General features: G+C 42.6%; 1 protein-coding gene across 12 annotated transcripts in view; it reads right to left on the reverse strand.

Annotated features, from left to right (window-relative positions):
• LOC124773751 (F-box/LRR-repeat protein 4-like) overlaps positions 1-12,261 on the reverse strand; it is a 102,370-nt gene that overhangs the window by 76,816 nt on the left and 13,293 nt on the right. For 3 of the 12 annotated variants that reach the window (XR_007014968.1, XM_047249440.1, XM_047249427.1), the window contains exon 2: positions 6,062-6,112. The exons of 4 other annotated variants lie outside the window; for them this stretch is intronic. Coding sequence is in view for 4 of the 8 variants with exons in the window: in XM_047249440.1 (XP_047105396.1) it covers positions 6,062-6,112 (51 nt within the window). In the remaining 4 variants the exon portion in view is untranslated. Of the gene's footprint in view, positions 1-5,941; positions 6,113-6,210; positions 6,307-6,421; positions 6,492-12,261 lie in introns of all 12 variants that reach the window. 5 more of the 12 variants (XM_047249430.1, XM_047249429.1, XM_047249436.1 and 2 more) reach the window with 3 other exon arrangements.

A 12,261-nucleotide genomic window follows, 5' to 3' on the forward strand; every position in this document is an offset into this window, starting at 1 on the left:
TGCTAAATTTATCCAAGTTGGTGACTCTCCTGGGGGGGGGGGGGCTTCTCACCCTGGGTTGTAGATATGACAACATTGCATTACGTCACCACCCCCACTCCTCTGTCCTTCCCCCTCCTCCCCCACTTGCAAACTGGTGGGAAAGATTATTCTACAGCTGCTTCCACACTCTGCCACACACTTTGTCACCCCCAGCCCTCACTTTTTCCAATAGCATTCGTGTTAATGTTTGCCTCGAAGTTTGAAGATCGACAGCTTTTGTCCACAATACCGCCACCAGAGGGTGCTCGAACTATCTTACAGCTGTCCCTGCCCCCAGTTGTGAATTGATGGACAGAGACGGTTTTAATAACTGTATTACCTGTAAGCATACAGCTGAGAACTGCGTCCATAGACACGGGGAATGGAAAGAGGTGATAAAAAACAAGCATATGGGGAATACTCTTCAGCAAACAATGGTGATGCAGCAGGATGGTCTGTAGATGCATTAGACAACTCATAGAGACTATTGCCTGTGCTTGAGCTGATAGTGATTTTGTTTTGAAATGACCGGTCAGTCTACAGTGCAGGAGATAAGTTCGCACCTCCGCCGCCAGCACCAGATGACACTTCTTCCCAACCCTATGTGCCTCGCTCTTTGACATCGAAGTTTCCGACAGATGGCTTCCATTCCACTGTTCTCGATAAACACACTGCAGCCCTGGTGCTCGAAATTCAAATAAATGGTGCTCTCATTATTTCTCGGCAACTTTGTCCTATTCCATTGACTCTGAGCGATATAGCTGCAGAGGGACTTGTACAGAGATACGTGGGAAAAAGGGATAGGACAGGAAACTATCACTGAAGTGTAAGAAGAATTGCCTCCTACCGATCCACAAGTGTATAACTGCTGAGGAGCTTGTACACAGATACATGGTAAGAAGGGATAGGGCAGAAATCTATCACCGAAGTGTAAGAAGACCAACACACACTACCACAACTGATGGTAGATGCTTCACTGCTCGAATTAAACATCAAAATTGTCTTGAAAAAACACCACTCATAAACAAAAGATCATAAAGCAAAACATGCACTGCGAATTGAGTAAAATCATTTTAATAACATAAACACCACAAAAACAAACCCCAAAAGATCTCTCCAGGTGAGAGTGGCAGCAGCTGCAAGTGAGTTCACCTTGATCTGCGGATACAAACCAACCAGTTGAGAAAAAGTTTTATCTCACCTCCTACCTCCCCTCCTCCCTCCCTCTCCTCATCCTTTAAGTAGAGATAGCGATTTTCCAGGGCTTCTCTATACTGTCGCTGATGGTACACAAAGAGATCCACTTGGCAGCAGCGATACACTGTTCCCAGTCTGCAGAAATCAGTCACAGATGGGCAAAAGACTCAACAACAGGACGCTTCCAGCAAGCCATTAAGCGTATTTCTCAGAAAGACTGCCCCTCCTAGAATAATGCGACATATCTGCTATCTGTCACAGATGAAGAACTCAATGGGCAACAGCAGCATGTTTTCAAACGTTGTGTAAGTGCCACTCTCTGAAAGTGGTCCTTGGCTAAGTAAAATCAGGCTCATATAGAAAAAAACATTGAAATAATATGTCTTGTGTAAATGAAATACTATCTTTTTTTATCGGCGGCGAACTTACTCAAACTACAGATGGCGTCATCTCCTGAGTTGGAGATCAACCAATGTCTTCAGACTGAAAGACAGACAAGTCTTTCGAAGCAGAATCTGCGAATATTATAAAATCTTCTATACCAGCAAAATTCGTACAAATATGATGCGTTACACATTATTATGACAGATGGTTCAAATGGCTCTGAGCACTATGGGACTTAACATCTTAGGTCATCAGTCCCCTAGAACTTAGAACTACTTAAACCTAACTACTCTAAGGACATCACACACATCCATGCCCGAGGCAGGATTCGAACCTGCGACCGTAGCAGTCCCGCGGCTCCGGACTGCAGCGCCACAGCGCCTAGAACCGCACGGCTACCGCGGCCTACCTTATTATGACAGACCACGTAACTTTTCGCGCGCGCGCCTCCCCCCCCCCCCCCCCTCCCACACACAGAACAGACCATGTTATAAGTGACTGGAACTGCAGAAGATGCTATGTGTGCAAGAGAAAAAAAATGTTTGTTTTCAATTTATTTTCATTATCTCTAAAACTACACACATCAAAAAAAGTTTTGGATCACCCTGGTTCCCAGAATTCCTGAAAATAGACGTTGACTGTGGATATTGTATCAAAAACACAGTCCCTTTGACTGTTCAGAGATGTCACTAAACCCAGCGAAAGATGTAAAAAACCATGCATGAGCAGCGCCTATTAGGCGGAGGGGGTTCGACAGCCGATCAGTTCCAGTCATTCCACCAGGAAGGAAGTACACGGCTCATGTTGTCTGTAGTTCAACCATGCCTAGACGGTCAACACCGCCGTTTGATCGCATCCGCATTGTTACTTTGTGCCACGAAGGGCTCTCAACAAGGGAAGTGTCCATGAGTCTGGGAGTGAACCAAAGCGATGTATTTCGTACATGGAGGACATACAGAGAGACACGAACTGTCAATGACATGCCTCGCTCGGGCCGCCCAAGGGCTGCTACTGCAGTGGATGACCGCTACCTACGGATTGTAGCTCGGGGGAACCCTGACAGTAACGCCAGCTTATGTTGAATAATGCTTTTCGTGCAGCTGCAGGACGTCGTGTTATGACTCAAAATGAGCACAGTGGGCTGCATGATGCGAAACTTCACGCCCGAAGTCCGTGGCGAGGTCCATCTTTGCAACCATGACACCATGCAGCACGGTACAGATGGGGTTAACAACATGCTGAATGGACTGCTCAGGATTGGCATCACTTTCTCTTTACCGATGAGTGTCACATATGCCTTCAACCAGACAATCGTTAGAGAAGTGTTTGGAGGCAACCCGGTCAGGCTGAAGGCCTACACACAGTCCAGCGCGTGCAGCAAGGTGGAAGTTCCCTGCTATTTGGGGTGACATTATGTGCGGCCGACGTATGCCGCTGGTGGTCGTGGAAGGCGCCGTAACGGCTGTACGATGATACGTGAATGCCATCCTCCGATCGATAGTGCAACGATATCGGCAGCATATTGGCGAGGCATTCGTCTTCGTGGGCGACAATTCGCGCCCCCATCTTGCACATCCTGTGAACGACTTCCTTCAGGATAACGACATCGTTCGATTAGAGTGGCCAGCGTCTTCTCCACACACGAACCCTATCGAACATGCCTGGGACAGATTGAAAAGGGCTGTTTATGAAAGACGTGACCCACCAACCACTCTGAGGGATGTACGCCGAATCGCCATAGAGGAGTAGGACAAATTGGACCAACATTGCCTTGATGAACTTGTGGATAGTATGCCATGACGAATAGAGGCATGCATCAGTGCAAGCGGTCGTGCTACTGGATATTAGAGGTACTGGTGTGTACAGCAATCCGGACCACCACCACTGAAGGTCTCGCTGTATGGTGGTAAAACACACAATGTGTGCTTTTCATGAGCAATAAAAAGGGCAGAAACGATGTTTATGTTGATCTCTATTCAAATTTTCTGTACAGGTTGCGGAACTCTCGGAACCATGGTGAAGCAAAACTTTTTTTTTAATGTGTGTATATTCTGCTGCTCTTAGGTAGCGCCTTCTGAAGGTCTCGCTGTATGGTGGTACAGCACGCAATGTGTGGTTTTCATGAGCAATAAAAAGGGCGGAAACGATGTTTATGTTGATATCTATTCCAATTTTCTGTACAGGTTCCGGAACTCTCGGAACAGAGGTGATGCAAAACGTTTTTTGATGTGTGTATTTTAACATCATCATCATTATACAATGTTATACTCAGCCTTGGTGCCAATGGTGGTGAGGCTGATCTGGTGAATATCACCAGTACTGGTGACCATTAGTGGGGGCAATCATCGAGTGGCAACATGTACCACATCAGTGGTGGTGAGAGTGAGGCCACCTTGGTGAGTCAGGTATCAGCACTGGTGACCGGTGGACTGTCCGGTATACCACCTCCATATAATAATTAACTGAAATTAGCTCCATCACACAGAAATTTGATCACTTCACATGTCCTGCATGTAGCCCCTTCTGAATTCGGCCTTCGGCTTTAGTAACGTTTTTACAGCAGATACCTGTTCATAACAGTCCGCAGCTCGTGGTCGTGCGGTAGCGTTCTCGCTTCCCACGCCCGGGTTCCCGGGTTCGATTCCCGGCGGGGTCAGGGATTTTCTCTGCCTCGTGATGACTGGGTGTTGTGTGATGTCCTTAGGTTAGTTAGGTTCAGGTAGTTCTAAGTTCTAGGGGACTGATGACCATATATGTTAAGTCCCATAGTGCTCAGAACCATTTGAACCAACCTGTTCATAACAACCTCTACATGTCAATATCACACATGTTAAACGTATGACTATTACACCAAGTTAAAGCAACTCACATGTAATTTCCAAAGGATAGAAAGAAGATGAAGCTCGGCCCTCTAGGCTTGTGATCTCATACTAAGTCTGTGATACAGGTCCTCAGTCCTTATTATGCTGTAGAACGAGCCACCTCTGTATTTTTTTAACTCACAGCACCCATTAAAAAATCCTCAGCTACAATGTATTTCCATGGTTATGGCTTTTTCACTCCTGTTCCAGTCTGTTCAGTTTACCTCATGAGAAGCTGGACCCAGTCAGTTTATCACATCATCTAGTCATTATCTCTGTGTGTTTATACATTACCTTAACCAAAGCATAAATGAATTTCAAACTTACTCTCTCTATTAAGTTGTTCTATCATCTGTTGTAGTTTATCTGCATTAGAGGTTAACAGTATAGTGTTCTCAGGGAAAAACCTAAGATGTTTCAACCATATTCCAAAAAACGATGTTCCTTCTTGATTTTTAAATGCATTCGTGAAACAGAACCATGCTTCTAGATGATGTTGGATGAATAAAGGAGTTATCTCCGGATGTTATTGCACGAAAATACATGTACTGCCAATAGAGCAGCTCCGTAGGTTTGTATGAGTGGACAATGTTCACACACATGATTAAAGAACCATCACCTCACTGAATCACTAATCTGAGAGGTGAACTTATGCTCATCCACTGCGTTGACGTGATTATTTCTGCTTCTATACAATAGCGCAAATCAATGGATTATTGACATTTCGCATTCAGATGTAGTAAGGGAAAAAAAGCAGCTTTAATTGACTACTATGCATGAAATACATAGACAGAATGACAGTTGCTTATTCACAGTGCATCTGAGACTACCTTAGATATTGATATATAAATTATGTAATTCTCAGTCATGAAATAATATTAACAGAGAAATTTGTTTCCATATTTGGTAATTCATAAAAATTGAGTTGTCTAGGTGGTTCTATTTACTATGCAATGAACACGCTTTGGGCATACATCGCTTCAACATCTCAGTTAGAACATTGGCTTCCCAGGTTTGTGACAGAAAACCATATATAGCAAGCACTGGGTAAATAATAATCGTTAATCACTCAATAGGTTACAATTCCTCAGAGCATTTAGAATTCAGATAACATCTTATTCCTATGCACAGGGTTGACTTACTAACTTATCTGCTATAGCACTGAGAATGAATTCACCTGTAATAATTCCTCATTAAATTACGAACCTCTAGAAACTTTTCAGTATCATTGAATGAATCATTACACATTCAGAGGGGCACTCGAATCAAGCTATCAGATATGTGTGAGAATGAGCTACAGTGCAAGTCTACGGAGGTAATAAAATAGTGGGCTTAAGGACCTCTGGCACTCTAACTATCCAAACAGCTCTCTCAGTGAAATCAACATTCAGCTCATCTGTATGATCAGTTGTATTTTAATCCTCACAGAAAGCTGGCAAGATTAAAATCTATGGTATTAAACACTGTTATGTACTCACATTCAACCAACTCCGTCTCCAACTCCTCCTCCTCTTTCTCCCTCTCGATTGTGTCGAGGAGGTAATCTACTTCACCCCAAATCTCGTTCTCTGCAGTGGTAAACACTGTGGTGTACTCACCTGCTGGGTCTCATTCCATTTCACAATCCACCACCATCTGTGGGAGCTGCCCTGCAGTTAGCAACGGAAAAATAAATTATACTACTGCACATTATTTATCCGAAATTATATCAGATGATTAAAGTTGCAACAGCAACTTGATCACATACCCCCATTAAATGCCATTGTGTCTGCAGTTGATTTTGTGTTTCCTTACCACATGAAAATATCCCCCTACATATATGCCCCCTCCTCTTCTGAGGATGCTGTGCAAAAAAGAAAATAGGAGCGTCACAATCACAGCCTTCCAAACAACACATGTATGTAAATAAATAAACACACAGAATTGCTGTTAATAATTATGGAGAAGGATAGACTTACACCAAATTCTCAGAGCCATGATGTGAACTGCTGACGACAATGTGGATAACTGCTTGAGCTGCGGGGGCGGCTGTTGACAAGAGAATAGCTGGTTTGAGGTGGTAGGGTTGCAGGTCGATTACATCCCTACTGGACGAGCTGCCTTGGAATTACATGACTAGTTGTGGTTAGGGTGTCTGGACTGCTGGAATATGTCCTGAATGCATAACTTATGTCCTGTACCTTTATTACACCACTGGGATCCCTTTGTAATTAAAAAGAAGGAAAAGAAAAACTACAGCAACAGTGCAGATTACAAGTCTTGTCTTCATCAACAGGAACACGTGTATAAAGATATTCGAGCAGGTACATAGTTGTTGACTGCTGTCTACTGAATCGTTTGTGCATCAAACACATGCATGACAGACCTTATTCACCAAACCGAGAGTGATAATACTAAATGGTTATGACTGTTGAATATATACCAGACGATGTATTGTCCACGTGAACCATCAGTGTTCTGCTCCCTGCTCGTTCAATGACGTAATTAAAGCAAGGGGGTTTAAAAAGCAGTATTTGAAGAATTGATTCTTATTTAGACAACGCAGATGTTGAAATTGATAAAAAGAAAAGTGGACGATTGGGTTGCTAACATGTAGAATGATAATCTGTAGTTAGGGGCTGCTGCAGTCCCTCTTACTTACCGTGAGAACTAGTTATAACTGGGGAGTGCTCCATAACCATTTAATTCACTCGATCAGAATGCTGATAATTTACAGAAGCAGTGAGAATAGTGTTGATCAACAGTGAAAATTCTATAATTCACCAGTAATGTAGTGTACTTTTGCATGAAGAAATCTCGGTGCAGTGTTTCTGTGGTGAATTCCTGTTGTAGATAATTTCACTGATGCATAAAAAGTTCTCGGTTTACTTGCCTAGAACTGATGTTGGAAATATACGAGGTGTGACAATAAAGTAATGAGACTGATGTGAAAAAAAATGTTGCTTACCGTTTTAGTCAAGTTTAGTGTTGTCTCTTTCAAAGTATTTCCCTTCCGATTGCACACACTTTTTCCAGCGCTTCTGCCACTGATGGTAACATTTCTGGAACTCATCTTCTGCAATATCCTCCAAGACCCTCGTCACAGCTTTTTGGACATCTTGTGTTGTTTGAAAATGGTGTCCCTTGACCGACGTTTTGACTCTTGGAAATAGAAAAAAGTCGCATGGAGCGATATCTGGTGAATAAGCTGGCTGTGGTAGTACTGAAATTTGTTTTGAGGTTAAAAATTGTTGTACTGACAGAGCAGTATGGGATGGCGCATTATCATGATGCAGAATCCAATTATCAGCAATGTTGGCATGGACACAAAGAACTCTTTTACGAAGTCTTTCTAAAATTTCTTTGCAGTAATATTGGTTAATTGTTTGTCCAGGAGGCACCCACTCTTTATGAACAATTCCCTTGGAATCAAAGAAACACACAAGCATGTATTTCACTTTTGACTTTGACATGCGAGTTTTTTTTTGGTCTGGGTGATCCCTTTGAGCACCATTGCGAACTTAGGCATTTTGTCTTTGGATCGTACTGGAAAAACAACTTCCATCACCAGTGATAACATGGCTCAACAATTCTGGAGTGATTTCCGTTTGCTCTAACAGATCGGCTGCCACATTTTTCCGTGTTTCTCGCTGTTATGGTGTGAGATTTTTAAGGACTATTTTTGCACAAATCTTTCTCATACTAAGATCGTCAATTATTATTAGACGAACCGTTTCTCAATTGATGTTCAGTTGTTCTGCAATCATTTTCACGGATAATCTTCGATCAGATCGTACGAGTTCATGCACCCTGACCAAGTTGACATCAGTCCATGAGGTTGATGGTCGTCCACTGCAGTCTTCATCCTCAATATTCGTTCTGCCTTCACTTAACATTTTATGCCAATGAAAAACTTGAGCTCTTGACATAACTTCCTCTCCAAAAGCCTAAAAGCCTTCTGAAACTTACCATAAGTTGTAGCGTTTTCACCCAATTTAATGCAAAAAGAAACGGCATACCATTGGGCAATATTATGCAGTTCCATTTCCGTGACGAGAGATACAAACACATATAACTTATTACAGCACAAATCACAACTGAGCAGTTGCATCGATGTGCCGCTTGGACTAGAAGCAGCTTATAGAAAAAGGTCAAAGATATTGTGCCTACGCAAGCCTGCAGGGTTGCCACATCTTGCAAAGAAAATCATTCTCACTACTTTATTGTCGCACCTCGTATATACGTAAACGGATGGGTCTGAGTCCTTTACAACAGCTATTGTGTATGTGTGTGTGTGTGTGTGTGTGTGTGCGTGTGTGTGTGTGACTCCAGACCACTGGAGTCTACAGCTCTGAGCATGGAGTCCCGGTTTCGATTCCTGCCAGGGTCAAGGATTTTCACCTGCCTCGGGATGACTGGGTATTTGTGTTGTCCTCATCATTTCATCATCATTCATGAAAGTGGCGACCACTAGAGAAGTGTTGCAACTACAAGAGAAATATTGTGACCCACTTTCAAAGCAGATAGTTGACAGAAAACATTTCTCCAATGTTAGAGTGGTTGCACTGTTCCAACCCAAGTATCAGCTATTGCAGGAGATATTATGTGGTGTAGGTGGTGTTACATACACGACATACTTCACGAAAGTGGTGATATCCTTCCACCTGAAAAAGCAAAGCCAAACACTGTCTTTATATTTGATGATGTTGCTGTCGAAAACTAAGGCCAAATTCGAAAATATTTCTGTTTCGGTCGTCATATGGGTGCTGATGTATTTTATCGCTAAACATATTCCAGAATCCCGAAACAGTTGGTTAGGGATAATGCAAACCGCATTAAAGCCTTCAAACAAGACAATCTGAATTTAAAACACATTTACCAGGCACATGTCGAAACGGACATGTCGTTCAACGATTTTGTAAAGATATGTGCAGATTGTTGGAATCATTCACGGTATGTGTTTCTCATTATTGATAAAATAAGAAAACTGAGTGAGGGTAGGTACAGACGAAATTTCAAGAGTTTCTGCATACATAGCACGGTAAGAGAGGATAGCACATCAGTGTACACTGCACCATGGACAAATTCGCGCGTATGTCTAGCTCTCAACCCGAAAGAATGGGTGTACATAGACAGAACATTCGCCTGTATATGGATGCGAAAATTCAGGCTATTGTGCATATGTTGGAGGTATGCGCAGGGAACTAGAGACGTATTATCAGACTCTTCTGAGAATGGTGAATGCGTTAAATGAGTTAGTTAATGGACTCGGTAAGAAAGTAGCCGACTTAATTGAAAAGGTCGAGGCTATTGAGGGGAAAATATATGTAGAGTTACTTACTGTTGAGAAGGGGGAGCAGGTACATAGTAAGAGGAAGAAGAAAATGAGTGGATATATAAAGTCTAACGCTGCGGAGATGTCTGATTAGTATACACTAAGATGTCAACGAAGCAGAAAGTGATTCAAGCGTGGAAAGCAGTTCGTGAGAAATTACGGTTGCTAAGGTTAGGGCATATGGTTCGACAGTAAACACTAAGAGAGACCTTTAAGCCGGTTACTAAATCTCTCCGACAGCTCTCAGCAAAATCAAAAACACACGATAACGATGGTGTTGCCGTTGAAGAATACATTATCCGTCACGAACCTGGTCAGATAGATAGAACATTCAGCGTTAGCAGGGGAAGACCGTACATGTTGCGTACGCATCCTACAACTGTAACTGATGACACAATACAGATTGGTGACAGGCGGTTTGAGAGAACACCTGGGTTAATGAATCTTATTTTCCTAAGACCTACCAAAAAAACCTATAAATTATTCAGTTACTGAGAGGGAAACATACTGATAAATACTGCACATGCCTGAGCAACAAGAAATATAAAACCATTCTAAAACCAATACTTGAAGGCGAAAATGGCAACAACAACAGCAGCAGCAGCAGCAGCAGCAGCAGCGGCGGCGGCGGCGGTGATGGTATTTACATTGAGCATAAAGCAGTGAACAATCGAATCCCGCAGTAAATATATTCTGACGACCCCAACGGCTCATGGCATCAGCTGCTGCATGTAATACAGCTTATTCGAATGAGGTTGTTTCAATAACCTCTGAACTTAGAGAGAGAGGTATCATCGAATGAGTATGGAGACAGTAGTTAGTGAACTGCACAAACGAGCACGCAAGACATACCCTCGTAAGCATGTTATGATTAAAGGTTTGGATGACTTGTGGCAAGCTGATCTTGTAGATAGGAGGGAATATTCACGTCACAATAATGGATTCAAATATATTTTAATGCTTATTGATACATACTCCAAATTTGCTTGGGAGTTACCTGTTAAAACAAAAACTGGTAGAAATGTCGCGGATGTTTTTGAGCGTTTGCTACAGACATCAACGAATCAATGCCCAGACAACCTCCAAACCGATCACGGCGAAGAGTTTCACAATAGGTATTTCAAGACCGTGATGCACCAGTATGGAATACATCACTACTCAACATTCACTCACCTGCAGGCAAGTGTCGTGGAACGTCTGAACAGAACAATAAAATGTCGAATGTAGATGCATTTTAACTTTCGAAATTCATACAAATGGACAGATATCCTCCCTGAAATAATTGCTCAGTATAATCGAACCAAACATACCACAATAAAAATGAGACCAATCGATGTTCGTGATAATGGACTCATGGATACGGTGTACTATCGCATTAAAATGCTGGATTCACGCTGACAGAAATTTAGATACGGTGTACTATCGCATTAAAATGCTGGATTCACGATGACAGAAATTTAATGTAGATGATTTGGTATGTATCTCAAAACACAAGACAGCATTTCAGAAATCATACTTACCGAACTGGTCAACAGAGACATTTGCAGTTTCAAAAGTGCAAAGACGCATACTAGAACTTATATATTGAAGGATAGTAAAGGTGAAGAAATTGCAGGCTGCTTCTACACCGAGGAGTTGCAGAAAAGCTCAGAACCGCATGTTTTTCTCGTGGTGAGAGTCATAAGACGTCATGGAAATAAAGCACTAGTCAAATGGCTTGGTTTTCCTGCCACACAAAACAGTTGGATTGATTCCGACGATTTGCTATATAATGGGGGCGCATAGTTCACAACCACCACATAGCATACCATGCATGCTAGGAGACACATTAGAGGAGGTGGTGGTATTCTAGACAAACTGCCAGTGGAATTACACATCCCTGGGTATAACTACTGTGGACCTGGGACAAAGCTTCAGAAATGCTTGGCACGAGGTGACAAGGGAGTTAATGTGCTCGACGAAGCGTGTATACATGAAATTGCATACGCTGCAAATAAAGATCTATCAAGTCGTCACATTGCAGATAGGATTTTAGCTGATAAGGCTAAGGCAATACGGAGAAGAAAAGATATTGGTATAAGTCAACGCATCGCAGCATTTGCTGTTGATAAAACCATGCAAGGAAAAATTAAGTTGGGTTTAGGAGTGACGAATTTCAAGAGAGTTATGAATGAAGTAGGACAAGGGCGGGAAGCAGAGCTATTTGAAGAACTGTATCCTGACAGCGATGTATGCAGCTAAAAACGCAATGAAGCAGAAAGACGCGGGGAAGAAGAAAAGAGGATAGGTGAAAGCACCTCGAGTTCTTCCAATACCAAAGATATCTGGCAGTTTTCTTCCATTTCTTATCCCAGCCCTCTACGCGCTCTCGGCGGTAGGTTCCCTCGCTGGTGGTGCTGTAGCTATCGCTCGAACGGTCAAGAACGCACAAAACTCCCAAGCCCAGTTAGAAGAGGCAAGATGACATAAACCCATGGTGGAAGC

Source organism: Schistocerca piceifrons, chromosome 2 (genome assembly GCF_021461385.2).
Source record: "Schistocerca piceifrons isolate TAMUIC-IGC-003096 chromosome 2, iqSchPice1.1, whole genome shotgun sequence".
In the NCBI taxonomy this organism is placed as follows: domain Eukaryota; kingdom Metazoa; phylum Arthropoda; class Insecta; order Orthoptera; family Acrididae; genus Schistocerca; species Schistocerca piceifrons.